Source organism: Leptidea sinapis, chromosome 23 (assembly GCF_905404315.1).
Source record: "Leptidea sinapis chromosome 23, ilLepSina1.1, whole genome shotgun sequence".
Lineage (NCBI taxonomy): Eukaryota > Metazoa > Arthropoda > Insecta > Lepidoptera > Pieridae > Leptidea > Leptidea sinapis.
Window position 1 is genome coordinate 11,504,807 of NC_066287.1, and position 17,589 is coordinate 11,522,395.

The following is a 17,589-nucleotide window of genomic DNA, read 5'->3' on the forward strand; positions in this document are numbered from 1 at the left end:
ATACTATGTTTGCTGGGTCATCTAGTAATTAATTATTAAGTTAATATAGTTATGTAAGTTTAGTTAATTAATTAATATGAATTATTATGTTGTGTATTAGTTGGTAAGTAAATATTATGATTTGTTAACTGTAGTAAAGGCTTTATTATTATTAATATTATATAGTAATTTTTGAGTTGCCTGGACAAACACATAAACAAACAGACAAAAAAGATTCAGTAGACACACTGTATCTTTTTTTTTAATATTAAAATACACTTTTCACTTTGTTTTAATTTTATTATAAGTAAATAGATAAATGTGGTTAATTATAATGTCCTTACAGTGTTTTGGAATACAAGAAACTGCTATTTTTTGAGTTATTGAGTTCATGGGGTCCAAGCAAGCAGGTATCTTTATTAGATAAACTTAATTTTCTCAAACTTTAATTTAGAGATTTTTTCAAAATACTTATATAATTTGAATAAAGTAAATGTAGAAAGGTACTTAAATTATAGAATACATCTGTCATCTAAAATTAACTTACTTAAACTTTTGACTTTTAACTTTTAACAAACAATGAATGGCACAGCCTAGCACAAAGCTTGCAAGAGGTTAAACAGCAATTAACTAAAGCATACTCTTTGGAGGAACAAATTAAAGAATAATCGCATATGCCAAAAATATTAATGAAATCTAAATTTAAGCACTTAGCTACTAAGGTATTTACTTGTTTTATAGCTACAATACACTAGGCTTTTTTTTTAATTAATAGTTTTAGTTATTTCACTATAGGATTTACACATTTCATATTATGTAGCTTGTGATCTGGGCAATGAAGTGTTCTTAATATATACAAATCTTCATAAATATCATGCAAACTATATAACATCATTCAAAAGAATTGTTAAAAAATGTTTGTGTGGTAAAGGTTATTAAAACAACTTTCTTAATGATACCACAGATTGGGAATGGAGTGACCACCCTGAGGCTATTAAATAATAAGTTTAATTGTACAGTATTACTTTGTAAACATATTTATTCAATGAAAAAAAAAAGCCTGCTGAGTTTGTTGCACCCATTCTTCTCAGGTCTGTGGAATTCATTTTGGAATGGGTGGTAGTTTTTTGACTTTCAATAAGTGATGTCACATCCTATTTTGAATAAAGATATTTGAATTTGAATTTTATTGAAGGAAAACATATACAGACAAGACAAATTTAAGAAGTTGTAGAATTATGTCAGTGATACACAATACAAATAATAATTATGGCACCTATTGGTTTATAAGAAAGTATAATTAAGTTATTGTAACACACTACTGCTGTACATTTAGTTTGTTATGATTATAAGAAATAAAGAAGCATATATGTAATCTTCAATTTTTAAATTATTCATATTGAAATATACTTGTTCTAAAAAATTCATAACGGAAGCCTTATTAAGAGCCTGATACCAGATTCAGTTCAATATGTATAGGAAGCTATTGTAATATTACTATTTATAAATTTTACATTTGTTATTAACTAAACAAATTATAAACCTCACAATAAAAACAGCAAAATTGCAGGATTACTCTTTGGAAAGGTAAATAGTACTATTGTGGCTGTCTTTTGCACTCATCATTTCATATTAAACACAGTATAAAAAAAGGCTTAGTCCATCACATGATACAAAATTGTATTGTACCTACGTAAGTAAGTTAATATCTAATATTATATTATGAGCTAACGAGAGTTCATTGTGTTCTTGGCAATTCATTCATAAATCTGCACACAAACTGTCAAAACATAGCAAGACAAAAACAAAAGTCTAAACCGTATGGACGGTCCACATCGAGCTCGTATTAATATTCATTAATAAACTCAATTAAAATTTTATGTTCTTATTGGTGTTTCTAGTGGCAATAAGCATGAAGGAAACTCTGTTCTGACCACCTGTTCACATTTTAAAAACTGTCAATAACACTAGATGGTAATAAGAAATAACAGAAGATGTAACAAATAGTGGTCTACAAAACAATAAATACAGATCCATAACAGTTAATATCTAGAATATGTTAATATAATGTCATACTCACCGATCTTTATTTTCAATCGTTCCTCCACTCGCACTTTACGCGTTTCGTCCGCCATGTTAAATCCATAACTGTTTATCTCTTTCATCCGCTGTTATCTCTTTCGGAACGAGCCCCTCGGCCGGCTTGTCCCGCCACTTCCGGAGTGTCGTAATAGCTTTTCTAAAGTTTAGGTATGCATACGCACTTGAAATATCATTAAAAACACCTTGTTTCTTTATAAATTACAACATTCGATTTAACTCTCCGAAATATTTATCGGTACAACCTCGTTTCAATTCGCTTCATTTCATTATGTTGCAGTGCGCATGTGCCAGACAACATAATATTCTCTAGCGTTAACAAATGCAATTTATTTCATCAATGAATGCACTAGTACCAAAAGTCACAGAACACGGGACACTCAACTATTAAATTAGAACAGTATCCTAGATTTACACCAATTCTTTTCTTCAGTAAGTTTTTCTCGATTAGACACTATACAGTATACACAACATATTTTTAATTTTATTATTCATCTGAGTACATTACTCGACACTCGCCTCCCATTGATGAACTAAAACTAAAAAAGATGAATGGACAATTACGTCACCTCACGTCACAAGCGCAGCGCCTGCCCGTACCTAACTTTAGATAAATTATTGTAGAAAGAGCATAGATTGTTTAAATGTCAAAATGAGCATAGATGGAGATGAAAACATTAGTTGGATCTACAGACTAACGCTCTACAAGGCAAGAACTAGTAATTCACTGATAATTTAATATTGCCGATGATAGTAGCTAGACGTAAATTTTATACAAAGATTTATATTATTTTTTCAATCAATCATTCGTTGTATTTATAAAGAGTTAAAGGTACATGATATTATATATAATTCGAATGCAAGTTTGTTTGTTTGTTTCGCATTCATGGCTTAATTTCGTTTTAACGGATTATCATAAAAGAATTACACAACGTGTGTGTATTCACATTTACTCAACGGACGTGTAGAACATATCTTTACCCACGCCGTTTTTAATAGTTCCTGAAGAGAGCGGGATATGACTTTATGGTCCAGATTAATGAATGACGGTGGAAGAAGAAAGGAATAACGGGGAAAAAAATCATTTCCATACTCTTGGAATGACGTAGAACGAAGTTAGGGTTATTTTAAAGATGGGTGCAGAAAAAGAATTTGGGATCATCTTTGGAATAAAATATAGTCACCAGCCAAAACTATAATTGCAATAATACGTATATCCTTTTCAAGTGGAAAAAATTGCATTTGGTACACTTGAACATTATTTGGGTATCGTTTTTAAGGTTCTTGGGGGTGCAAAGAACGAATATGGGATCATTTTTGAAATCAAAGTGGACCAACATGATTTTATTTATGATTTTCACAAAGTGGATATCAATTTTAAGGTTGTCAAATAGAAGAGAATGAATTTTTGGTTTGTTACGCTAAAGAAGTAGGTATATTATTATCTTCTTGCACGTACATAAGCACACACATAGGTACTTTTTTAATTTGAATCCAACTTAGTTTATACATATATCATTGGGCTTGTTACTTGTTCATTCAATATCCATGATTGTACTGTCTAGTGATTGAACTTTAAGAACTTCACTTTTAGTCCCTCGGAATGAGGCTATTTTAGTCACTGTTATCAGGAAACCACTTAGCTTTTTAGAATAGATGTCATAAAAACAATATTCAAATTAAAATTCGAATATTTTTATTCAAAATAGGATTCAAATCACTTATTGAACGTCAAAAACTACCACCCATTCAAAAGAGACTGCCTCAGACCTGAGAAGAATGGGCGCATGAAACTCTTTTTAAATATAAAATATGGATTACAATGTGATATCGTACAATAAACATTTATTATTAAAGAACCTGAGGGTGTTCACTTTATTCCCAGTCCACCACGGACTGGGAATAAAGTGAACACCCTGGGTCATTAAGAAAATCGTTTATGCTATATTAACCTTTCCCACACAAACGTTTTTTAACAATTCTTTTAAATTTCGTAAAACATTTGTTTTGTACATTTTCTGGGATTATATTGTAGAAGCATATACATCGCCCAACAAAAAACTTACTGTCTCGACCCAACCGAGTAGTAGGCATAACAAGTTTATGTTTGTTCCTCGTGTTAACATTATGAATGTCACAGTTTCTAGAAAAATCCCCAATGTGCTTATGAACGTGCAGAACATTATCAAAAATGTATTGAGAAGCAACAATCAAAATGTTTTTTTAAGTTTATTTCTTTAAATTTATCTCTTAATGATTCTTTAGGACCTAGGTTATAAATCGCGCGAATAGCCCTCTTCTGCAGCACAAAGATGGTCTTATCGGCCGCACTGCCCCATAACAATATACCTACCATAGGACATAATACTATGACAAGACTGTTAGGTTACTTACCAGGTCATAAAATTGAAAAAAACCTTTTACTTTTATCGATAATCGAACCGATTTTTGACCATTTTTGACGCTTAAATTTTGTAAATACTAGATTCTATTGTTACGTCTTGTCTCCTTCAATATTATAAGCCTACGACATATTATATTATAAACAAAGGTAGTAAGGGTAGGTCAAAAGAGAATATAATCACTACGTTTTAGGGTAGGTACTCGTTAGAGTAAAAGTGTTCTGTGGTGAGGAAACTGGACAAGTAAGCAGTGACCTCGAAATATTTATTATGATTAAATGATTTACAGTTTACACTAAAAGTGTAATTCAAAGAGTATAATAATATATAGGGAAAAGAGAGCCCTCTCTACGCATGCAGTTTTCTGAAAACGTCACTTTAAGGCGACTGTCCCACCCCTGGTGTAATTCTGTGGTTTACACTCACTTCAATGATGTACCTCCTAGAGCGGTGGTAATAATTTGAATTATTTATTGGCGTGACCTCAATCCAGGTGCACAAAAAATGTGCCGTGCATCACAAAATGGATAATTATTATCATAAAGACCCTTCCATATTTTACATAACAGAGAACATTCTTGGCACTGAAGAAAGCAGTTTGGAATATGAAGACCAAATACAAAATTTTAACTCACAATTAACCAATCACTGTAATTGTTTATTGTGTGCAGATGATTGCCCTTGCCTACAATCTTGTGGATTAAATTATAGTGTTAGCAATGATGAATTCAAAACTAAGATAATATTAAATGAAAAAGCTGTAAAGGATTATGTGATTGTTGAATGTAATGATTTCTGCACTTGTTCAAATAGCTGTGCTAATCGTGTTGTTCAAATGGGGCCATGTAAAGGACTTTATGTGTTAAATTGCAAAGAAAAAGGACTAGGTCTATTTACATCCCAAATAATTCTAAAGGGTAGTTTTATTTGTGAATATGCTGGTGAAATTATAACAAATCGTGAAGCGAGGAGGCGGGACCTATTAAATAGATTAAACAACAAAATGAACTATATATTTTGCTTGAATGAAATTGTTGGTCATAAGAAGATACAAACATATATTGACCCAAGTTTATTTGGCAACATAGGACGTTATATAAATCACAGTTGTGACTCAAATTCTTTTATACTCCCTGTGAGAGTAAACTCTCCCATTCCTAAGTTATCTATATTTAGTAGTTCTGTTATATATCCTGATACAGAAATAACATTTGATTATGGAATGAATTATTTTAATGAAACAAAAGAAGGGATGGAGAATAGGAAGATTTGTTATTGTAACTCACAAAAATGCAGAGGTTTTCTTCCGTGTACTGATTTTTAATATACAAATTACCATAATAAAAATCCGCTGGATGTGATAATCATTTCTGATAAAGAGCACCCAGATCTGTGCATGCATAGTTCCCTGTATGGGAACTGTGGTCATAAACTGGAACAGTGATTAAATTATTGTTAAAAAATGTTTGATTTGCAAAATGTTACAGATATTTATATTATCATACTTTCTGTTTTTGAAATGTGTGTTACTCTATAAATGGGATAGGAGGCAAACTAGTGTATTGGTTACCTTATGGTAAGTGATTGAGCTCTCCACCTCCATCCATGTTCTTATGTTGATATCCATGTCGCACCTACACCAGTAACAGTTGGGAACTGTATTCTTGAAGTTGTTGACAAGTACATGTACCTTGGACAAACATTTCAGTTTGGTTCATCATGCTCAAATGGCAATGATTACTGTGGCAACATGTACTGGGTTGTTTCCTTCCCTCAAATATGTGTGATGGGAACTTTGGCTGGTCAATAAATCAACTCGTGAACAAGTGCTTCTTGTTGTGCCTGTTCAACCTGTTATAATTAATAAACAATGATGTTCTATAAATATGAACATACCATTCACAGTCTGAAGTGGAACAGCAAAAGTGTGCTTAAAGACAATGCAAGCACAGTTTTCTCCTTAATCAATTCAAGTCAATCACCAAATCTAAGTGAACCTTAAAAAATAGCTTAAGACATTACTTATTATTTACTTAATTTATATGAGATGGGTTCACAAAAAGAATTTAGTAAAACAGATATCTTTTCATTAAATATGGTACAAGTATTCACATCCCTTTCTCTCCCGCTTGTCAGAATGAGACATGAAAGGATGCGACAAGCACACAGAAATGAAAACTATAGAGTCACTCTTTTTTTAAAGGCCCAGTGAACAATGTTTAGCAAAATTGTATTTTTTATGTCGAAAGTCATTGCCGATAGGGTCGCTTTTTTAACTTCCCGCTAAGAAAATTGAAAATTCGGGAAACTGGTTGCATCTCGTTCTTCGAAAATGGAGTTTTTATCAGATCTCGACATTACCGGCCCCAGAAGCTTCTCTGACTATTCCCGCGATGGTGTCCGTACGTATGAACGTGTGTGTGCATATGTTTGTAAACCTCTTTTATTTTTTGTATGGCTCAACCGATTTCATCGCGGTTGGAGCCTTTGGAAAGGACTTGACCAAGCTTAAATTTTGAATACAATTCGGATCGATTCGAACCGGTACAATTTAAGAATTATCAAAAAACCTAGGAAAAAAAAAATTCTGAGAGAGAAAACATATGTCAACTGTCTTGTCTTCAACAAAACTGTCAACCGCAAAGAGTATAATAAGATATAGGGAAAAGAGGGCCCTCTCTACGCATTATAAGCTGTTTATGAAAACTAGCGCCATCTGGAGATTGGCCCCGAAAATAACTATATATAAGCTCGAAATTATTAAATTCAGCAATCCACCTTCACTCGCGGAGGAAATGAAGCTTTTGCGGTCTGAGATTTAAATTTTTCGACTCGAAGTGTCTAAATATACGTTAGTTGTGGAAATACTTACCAATAGAATGGACAGTATCGAGGAACGAATAAACCGACTTGAGACAAAATTTTGTGCCGACCAGGATCAGCTGAAGCAATGTTCAGAGGTCAACGAGACTATTGACATCTTAAAAAAACAGCTAAATGACTCTTAACAAGATAAGTTGCTAAACGATGTCAAGATCTCAGGTCTCCAGGAAAATAATGGGGAGAATCTGTTACATGTTGTCATTACACTCGCTCAAAAGATAGGGTTTCTCGAGGAACGTGATATAGTGAATGCATATAGGCTCGGTGCACGCATCAATGCTATGGAATCCAGGGGAGCCGGCTCAGAAGCAACCCGACGGCCGCGCGTCGTTCGGAACGGATCCCGGGGTATATAAGCCGTACTAAGCGTGGCCTACGGCAGTTCTAGTTCTGACTCGAAAGTGTAAAGAAGAAGAAGAAGTAGTGAAAAGTGGAAGTGTTCCAAGAGGAAGAAGATAAAAGATACTTAGTGTTCGGTGCGGTGTAACGCGTTGAAGGTACCGCCGCCCACAAGAGGGACAGCGGCAGACCGGCGGAGTGAAAGTTCAGAATAAGTGAACGCAAATAAAGACTCGTTCATAGGAACGAGTCGAAGCGGAGTATTATTTCCAATCCCTGACCCACTCCCGTGTCAATTGGTGTCAGAAGTGGGATTGGGCAGCTGCAGCGGCAGAGGACGAGTCACAACAAGCATCCGGCTCTGGACTCAGTGCGACCGTGTCAGCACCGCAGGCTCCTGCCGTAGATATCAGCGCGCTCATGCAGCAGATGGCCGCCATGATGCAAGAGCAAGCGCGCTGACAGGAGGAGCAGCTGCGGGGCTTGCAAGAGGAACAAGCGCGCCGACAGGAGGAGCAGCTGCGGGCCTTGTAGGAAGAGCAAGCACGTCGACAGGAGGAGCAGCTGCGAGGTCTTCATGAAGGCCTCTCCAAGGAAATTTTATCAGTGGTGCAGAAAAACTCCGCCCGGATTGACGCTGTAGAAAAGGAGATCGCCCGGATTGACACAGTAGAAAAGGAGATCACCCGGATTGACACTTTGGAAAGGAAGATGGAAGCAACTAATCATCAGCTCAATAGGAAGGTCGTGTTCAGCCAACCCAGGAGTCACCTGCGGAATCACATCGACCAGAAGTTTGAAAGTAACCCCCTACGACGGCAAGTCTTCCTGGGCTGCCTTCAAGCTACAATTAGAGACGGTCAGAAGAGCAAGTGGTTGGAGTGACCAAGAAGCATACTCTGCCCTCACACTAGCGCTCCGTGATGAAGCACTTTCCGTATTGGAAGCACTCGGCGCTGGGAAGGAAGAAGGACCTTCTTGGCGCGTTGGAGGCACGTTATGGCGATAAACACCTTGAGCCAACGAAACTCTGCTGCAGTGGTCCGTCGAAGCTGAGAAGCTAGTGCGTAAAGCATATCAGTCGTCGCCAGCTGCAATAGAAGAAATGTTGCTCCAAGTGTTCATCGATGGAATACGGGACGCCGAAGTAAGAGCAGCCGTACGACTGAGCCATCATAGTAGCTTGAAGGAAGCGGTGGCACATGCGTTGGAAGTGGAAGCGGTTCGCCACGATTCTCGGGCGTTGAGACTCCGCAAAATTGTACCAGCAGATTCCAGCCGAAGGCAAGCATATAGCCCAGTATGCTATGGGTGTGGGGAGCGAGGACACATTAGGAGCACTTGCCCCGGCGTGAGAGCATAACGCAAGGATGCGGCGGTCTCAACATCACCGCTGGAGCAGCAGGAAAACTAGAAAAGGCCAGGGCAGTGGGGTGGGCGCTGGCTGGTAGAAGCAAAGCCCCAAAGGTCTTCGTTAAGCAGACATGTGACGGAAACACTTTAGTTATAGAGGGAATGATAAATGGAAAATCTTGCCGTTTCACTTTGGATACGGGAGCCTCACGTACAGTCGTTAGCCAAAGAATACTAGAGAGCATCGGAAGACGACATATGCGAGAAAATGCGAACTTAACACTCACAACAGCTACCGGCCAGCGCATACCAGTCCAGGGAGAGAAGATCGTGGCCATGAAAATCGGTAATACGTTGTACTGACAAAAAGTGGTAATCGCGGATATCACAGATGACTGCATCATTGGGTTGGATTTTTTTCGAAATCATCAGTGTACGATTAACATGAAACATGGTGTATTGAAGCATGAAGGTGAAGAAATTCCAATAAAAGGCGGAACTTTTGGGAAAGTGTTGTGCTTACGAGACACTACTTTAAATCCGAGATCGCAGACCCTAGTCCCGGTAGTCCTGCCAAGAGATGACAGAGGAAGACTTTGTAAATGCGCTTTAATAGAAAGAGAGACATCGGACACGAAATGGATCCCAGCCAGGACTGTTGTGGGAAACTCCCAAATTGCGATGTTGCCCGTGTTTAATCCTCATGAGGACAGGCAAATCATTAGGAAAGGAACAGTGATAGGAGGTTGTGAGGAGATAGCTTGGTTAAGAAAGTGTGAAGAACGGAGTAAGACCGTAGCTGCAAGCCAGGATGTGAACATACAGAAACTTCTGGATGGCTGTAAGGACAATCTTACCAAGCTACAGTTAATAAAAGCGAGAAATTTCCTGCTACGCTACGCCGGGATGTTCTCGAAGAACGACGGGGACATCGGAAGAACTGGTTTGGTGAAACACATGTTCGACACAGGAGACACTGTTCCGATACGGCAAAGACCAAGACGTATTCCGTTTGCACGTGAACAAGAAGTGGAAGACATGATTCGGGATATGAAAGAAAATGGTGTGATAGAACCGTCATCGAGTTCATGGTGTTCTCCAGTGGTTCTGGTGAAGAAGAAGGATGGATCAACTAGATTTTGTGTGGACTATCGGCGTTTGAACGACGTAACTAAGAAAGACAGTTATCCATTGCCAAGAATCGATGACACATTAGATTCACTTTGTGGCATGACGTGGTTCTCTACTCTTGATTTGAAAAGTGGCTACTGGCAAGTCGATCTGGACCCTAAAGATAAGGAGAAGACGGCTTTTTCAACCGGAAAAGGGTTATGGCAGTTCAAAACAATGCCCTTCGGATTATGCAACGCCCCAGCTACTTTCGAAAGGTTGATGGAGCATGTGCTGGCAGGTATGTTGGGAGAAATCTGCCTTGTCTACTTGAATGACATAATCATTATGGGACGAAGTTTTGAAAATCATCTTAAGAAGCTCGAAAAAGTCTTTACAAAACTGCAGGGTGCCAACTTGAAGTTGAGTCCAAAGAAATGTTCCTTCTTTCAACGTCAGGTGAATTACTTGGGGCACGTTATCTCGGAGCAAGGCGTTGCGACGGATCCTGCCAAGATAAGTGCTGTCAAAGACTGGCCGACGCCGACAGAAAAGACAAATGTGAGAGCATTTCTAGGACTATGCTCTTATTATCGACGCTTTGTGAAAGGGTTTTCCGATGTTGCTAAGCCCTTACATCGACTGACGGAGGAGAAAAGAGCCTTTTCCTGGGATGAAGAATGCGAGCAAGCTTTCTTAGAGTTGAAGAAAAGACTATGTGAATCACCTATCCTCGGATATCCTGACACACAGGGAAGATTCATAGTGGATGCTGATGCTAGCAACACCGGAATTGGTGGAGTACTATCTCAGAAGAGAGGAGATCAAGAAGTTGTAATTGCATACTTTAGCAAATCTTTATCAAACCCGGAGAGAGACTACTGTGTAACTCGTAGGGAGTTACTGGCCGTGGTGAAGACATTACAACATTTCAAAAAGTACTTGTTGGGTCGCAAATTCCTCGTAAAGACTGATCATGCCGCCTTGAAGTGGTTACTAGAATTCAAGAATCCGGAAGGACAAGTGGCCAGATGGATTGAGCAACTTCAAGAGTATGACTTTGAAATCGAGCATCGAGGAGGAAAAAGTCATGGAAATGCAGATGCGTTATCTAGAAGATCTTGTCCGATGGAATGCAATGTTTGCATATGATCCGGCTGATCAGAACAGATTCGATCGACGAGAACTGGAGCAACGATGCAATGAGGAGAGCTCAGGAAAATGATAGGGATCTTCAACCACTTTTACATTGGCTAACAAGTGGATCACTTAAAGCAAAATGGTCTGAAGTGGCTAGACACAGTACGGCTACCAAGAGTCTCTGGGCACAATGGAACAGTTTGGTGATGCATGACGGGTTGCTCTGCCGTAAATGGGAAACCCCGCAAGGAAAGGATTGCCATCTGCAACTGGTCGTTCCCAGGGAGAAGGTGAACGAGATCCTGAGAGCTTATCACGATGGTTCTTCAGGTGGACGAAATATATATGATGGGAATAAAAAGAACTCTCACAAAAATTAAAGAACGATTTTACTGGTTGCATAGTGATACCGTGATGATGTGGAAGACTGGTGCCGAAAATGCAAGAGTTGTGATGCTGTCAAGGGACCTCAGACCCGGAGCAGAGGAGCTATGAAAATGTACAATGTTGGGGCTCCGTGGGAAAGAGTAGCTCTGGATATGGCCGGAGCGTTCCCAGTCACCAAATCTGGAAACCGTTACATAATTGTGGTGATGGATTATTTCACGAAGTGGCCGGAAGCATTTGCTCTACCGAATCAAGAAGCAGTTACCGTTCCGACGAAGCTGGTGAATGAAGTTTTATGCAGATTCGGTGTGCCTTTGGAGTTACACAGTGACCAAGGGCGAAACTTCGAGTCACAAGTATTTCAAGAAGTTTGCAAGATCTTGGGAATTCATAAGACCAGAACTACGCCATATCATCCACAGTCGGACGGGATGGTGGAAAGGTTTAACCAAACATTGGAGCGACATCTGGCAAAAGTAGTGGACAGTCATCAGGATAACTGGGATGACTACATTCCACTGTTTCTTATGTCGTATAGAAGCGCAATACACGAGACGATAACGGTGACTCCTGCGTACGCCAATTTTGGAAGGGAATTGAAATTGCCAGCCTCTCAGGCTGTCCACCGGATACTCCAAAAAGTATAACAGAATATGTGGATGAGTTACGGAAAAAGATGGTTGACATCTACGAGGAAATTAGAACAACTGGGTTTAAGGTAAGTGAACGGATGAAGACCCGCTACGATCGAAGAGCTAATATTCCTAGTTTTGAAGAGGGAACCCTGATTTGGTTACACAATCTTGTAAGGCGAAAGTGGAAGTCTCCGAAGCTCCAACCAAGTTGGGAGGGACCAAACAAAGTAATCACAAGGATAAATGATGTGACTCTCAGGATCCAGCGTACCCCTCGAAGTCCCCCGAAAATCGTACATGTCGATCGGGTGGCTAAGTACTACGGAAGCAACGATGATCGGGACGATCATGTCTTGGAAGGGGGCAGAGTTGCGTAGCAACCCTTCGAAGTATATGACGAGAGTTGTCAGACTTCAAGACATTGTTAATTTTAACAGCTCCGTCAGCAATACTCGTAGCTCAGCGGAAAAGTGTGTTTACTTTAAACGCTGTAAACCCGGGTTCGATACACCTACCAGTGTATGGATTATTTTGGGTTTTGTAAAGTTAAAGGAAATTTCTAGTAAGTTCAGGATCAAATCGAACAAAAAAAAGGGATGGAAAATGTGTAATCAGGATAAAAATAATTAAATGAATTTTCTAGTACAATTTAAATTTAACGATGGAATGGGAGAATCATTTTGAAAATGGAACGGATCCCGGGGTATATAAGCCGTACTAAGCGTGGCCTACGGCAGTTCTAGTTCTGACTCGAAAGTGTAAAGAAGAAGAAGAAGTAGTGAAAAGTGGAAGTGTTCCAAGAGGAAGAAGATAAAAGAGACTTAGTGTTCGGTGCGGTGTGACGCGTTGAAGGTACCGCCGCCCACAAGAGGGACAGCGGCAGACCGGCGAAGTGCAAGTTCAGAAGTGCAAGTGCAGAAGTGAACGCAAATAAAGACTCGTTCCTATAAGCGGAGTATTATTTCCAATCCCTGACCCACTCCCGTGTCACTATGCAGGCGACAGTACTGGTGATACAGGTCTCTCTCGAGAAATTGTTGACCAGTGCCGGGACAAACTTGTGTCGTCTATCGAGTCCTCTTTTGAGAAGGTCGCGGAATGGGGTAAATTTAACTTTGTCCAATTTAACCCCCAGAATACTCAAGTTTGCTCGTTTAACATTAAAAAAAACCCCATTTGTCATACCGCCTAGTATCGGAATTCTGGTTCTCGAAATGTATAGCGATTGGCAATTCATAACATCTTCTCTTTACTTGCATTTCTTTTCCACTTTTTAGAGTCTTCTATCTCTTCTTCTATCTCACATTTTTCATTTTAGTTAGTACCGTTTACCGTACCGTAGTTTAATACCTTTATTTTGCTTTTTGATAAAATATCTTTTTGTATTGAAAATTTGTTTTTGTCTTCTTCTGTCTTTGTTTACTTCATAAGAATAATTTTTAACTCTTGAAGGCAGCTGTTGCTTTAGTTTTGTTCACTTTTTGTTGTGTTAGTATTTATTTTGACTTGCTTTTAAGTCATTAATGCAAACGTGTCGTTATCCGAATAAGACAACGATTTTCTGTGAAATAAATTTTGGTCTTTTTCTGTTTTTAAATTGGTGTACTAACTATCAGAACTATTGGTTAGAAATCCCGCCAATTGTAAAACGAGTGCTAATCGAAAAATATTATATAAAACGGATAACTCACTCTTTTTTGTGTTATTATTATAAACTTAAATTTATTTATTTTAATCAGTATTAAATTTACGTGCATGTTGATAAATTACATAATTGAACTTATTTAGTTTGTAACGGTAACATATTGATGATAAACTCAAACAAATACCAATAAGTGAAATTCTTTAGTTTTGACATGTTATAAATTTCACATGATCCTTAGAGAGAATTGTGGCAGAACTAATTAAAAGAACATTGATTTCATTAAAAGTTTTTTAGTGAATTTGCTACAGATATTGATTTATTTCCTACGTCATTAGGTTTTGCCACGAAAATGATTTAGTATCATAGTACTATTCATAGAATAATAACGCTCAGAACGATAGTTTCATTCATAGTTCCTGTCATTTTTTAATTTATTTAGTGGCACGGGATGCAAGTCCAAAGGCCGAGATCCTGTCATTAAAGAAATAATGTTGCAAGTGAATAGACATTTCCCAAAATCGGTAAATTGTGAGAAATACTAGATTATATGTAATAAGAAAGAAGAAATAAAATATAAATGTATAATTTAATAAAAACAACACGTATTAAAAGAAATAATTTATTAATTATAGGGAGTGACAATAAAATTACATATTATTTATTATTATTATTTATATATTAATCTATAATTATAAAATGTATAGCATTATATGTATATGTATTATTCTATTAAATTGAAACTTGTTTAGAATCGTTGTGATTTGAAACTCGATGAAACGAAAAAGCAAGACGATAGAGGTCCTGCCAGCTATTATTAATAAAACTATTATTTAAGCCGACGAGCGAAATTATGATTTCAACAATTATGTGGATATCCTATCCGAGGTTCTTGAGGGTGCAGAGACTGATTTTGGGATCATTTTTGTGATCCAAGATGGCCGCCGCGCAAATTTATGATTGCAACAATATAGATATCGTATCCGAGATTCTCGAGGGTGCAGAGATCGAATTTGGGATTATTTTTTAAATCGAAGATGGCTGTGGTGAAAAATTCTTTTGGGGCTATACGTATGCGTGGTGGTTATAATGATAACCCTAATGCCAAACAACTTATTATTATATATTTTAGGCATCTTTCGGAAATTGTTGTGCCACATGGAAATAAAATCGTTGAAATGATACATTTGCGCGGCAGCCATCTTGGATTTCAAATATGATGCCAAATTCATTCTCTGCACCCTCGAGAACCTTAGATTCGATATCAATATTGTTGAAATCATAAATTTACGCGGCGGCCATCTTAGATTTATAAAATGATCCCAAATTCGTTCGCTGCACCCTCGAGAATCTTGGATACGATTTCTATATTGTTTAAATCATAATATGGCGCGTGGCCATCTTGGATTTAAAAAAAAATGGCGCGTAACCTAAAACCGTGACGAATGGCTATAAAATTTCTCTCATACGTCGATAAAGAAGTAACTCTTCAAAAACATATCGACGTATTGAAAACCTCCTCCTTTTTTGACGTCGGTTAGAAGGAGTGGAGGTTAATGTTCTCACGAGCTCAATTTTTTCCGTACATAATATTGTAAATTCAGTAATTTAACAGAAATATTTATAGTAACTATTCAAAGTGCTCAGTTTAAGCCTAATTGAATTAAGATTATTTGACTTTGACTTTGAATGCTTATAACATCACGTGGCATCGTACATTATAGCCTCCAAAATCAATATCTACAAATAAACACAAAAAACTATCCCAGCAGAGGACCTCGGGGTATATAGTACATTCATAGCTGGCAACATATTTTCTTAATGGCGTCTGTTTTGTTTACAAAATATTTTGCTGTTTTGACGAATGTATTAGGTTAAATTAAAAGTTGTTAAATAGTATTTAATAATTTTCTCATCTTTATTTTTATTTTGAGATGCGTTACATAGTAAGTCATTTTTAAATTTAATTTCGCGCGCTGTTTATCATGGAAGTTGACAGAATAACACTGACGCGGCGGGAAACGTATGTGGTCATAAACGTCCACATTCACGGCCGTAAAGTGTAAACCAACTCTCTTATCGTTACTGCCTTCGGAATGCGCAAAAATAAACCTACCTAAAATTTTAGTAGTATTGATTATGTGACATTTGACAAGTTCATAGACCACTACACACTACCACACATGACGTCCAAATCCAAAGAGAATTTAAACACTACGTTGTCCAAAATCCAAATCTTTAAATCAAAGAGTATAATAATATATAGGGCAAAGAGAGCCCTCTCTACGGCTTATCAAACTTAGCCCCCCAAAAAAAATTTTTTTTCTATTTTTGTATTTTCAATATCGCATATCGTTAGTTCGTAGTTTGTTCTTAATTGTTCGCTATGAATAATTGTTTGTTCTTTTGTTGTTTATTTAAAAACAATTAATTAAAAATGGGGGGAAACGCCTACTATTTGGTTCTGGCACTCGCCGGCTGCTGCCGCCGCACGCTACGCTCGGCTCGTGCGTTGTTTTAACTGTTCTAACATAACCTAACCTAACCAATTTTAATGAATTGCAAATTTAAAAAAAATCGAGAACAAACAAAATTTTATAGAGAACAATTAAGAACAAATGGCGAACTAACGATGTAATAAAAAAAATAAAAAATCTGGGGGGCTAACTTTCTTGAGCTCCTCTCTACGCACTATGAGCTGTCTATTTGAAAGCTGGCGCCATCTGCAGATTGGCCCCGAAAATAACTATATATAGTTCTGACGCAATTAAATAACTCTACTTTTTAATGTAGGTATTGCAATTTTTTACCATGTTGAAATTGCGCGTAGAGTTAGTTATCAAATTTTGTCACAGCATAGAACTTAAAGGATAGATTTAGTAGTGTAAATATGCAAAATGGAACACGAGAGCTACATACATGTGCAAACGCTAGGCGTAGCCGCCATTTTATGACCAGTGGGCAGTAACACAAATAAGAGAAAGTTGAAAGGTTTCAAAGCGAGTGACAGCTGCCAAAGCTATCATTTTCGGGCCAACTAACAGATGGCACTACAGTCTTCTGAAAACGTCACTTTAAGGCGTTTGTCTCACCCCTGCTTTAAATTCTCTTTGCGTCCAAACTACAAGTACGTCGTGGACAAGTACTTTTTTTAAACAAAGCAATTCATTTATAATTTTTAGGTGTTATTTTTTCTACCTAATGAAATGTTTTCAGTTTTGTAAAAAAAATAAGGAATGAATTACTTGTGTTCATTAATCTTAATAGTATTATTCTTAAATTACTATGAAATTATACATTGTAATTCAGATATAGAGAGTGGTGTTGAAGGCACGATTTCCTTTTTAATAAATTATTGTTGTTGAAGGTTTATTATTGGTTTTTATATCAAAAAAATTATTAATCATTTTAGAGGTGCTATTATGTCGTAAATGTGGAACTGATGTAGCTGATTCAGGTTACTTAATAAACAAAGTAAGCCCTGGTGCTAAAAATGTTATTAAACAGAATATATTTGGTAAACAGAATATAACATTGCAAAGTCTTGTAAATCCGTTTGGAATTGATTTTGAAATTGTAACAATTCGAAAAGCAAGATGTAAGAATATTGGTCCTGTAA

General features: G+C 37.2%; 1 protein-coding gene across 2 annotated transcripts; it reads left to right on the forward strand.

Annotated features, from left to right (window-relative positions):
* The first annotated feature begins 4,544 nt into the window (after positions 1-4,544).
* On the forward strand, positions 4,545-13,278 carry LOC126971130 (probable histone-lysine N-methyltransferase set-23). 2 transcript variants are annotated; one of them, XM_050817288.1, is made up of 2 exons: positions 4,545-7,787; positions 13,096-13,278. In XM_050817288.1, the coding sequence occupies exon 1, from the start codon at positions 5,005-5,007 to the stop codon at positions 5,803-5,805; it is 801 nt and encodes a 266-aa protein (XP_050673245.1). In that variant the 5' UTR covers positions 4,545-5,004; the 3' UTR covers positions 5,806-7,787; positions 13,096-13,278. The 2 variants fall into 2 exon arrangements, with proteins under 2 accessions (XP_050673245.1, XP_050673246.1); XM_050817289.1 differs by having other exon boundaries at positions 4,545-7,784.
* Positions 13,279-17,589: the final 4,311 nt, after the last annotated feature.

What these genes read in the sequence shown, in the direction of transcription:
- LOC126971130 (XM_050817288.1), top strand. Translation starts at nt 5,005, where the DNA reads ATGGATAATTATTATCATAAAGACCCTTCCATATTTTACATAACAGAG.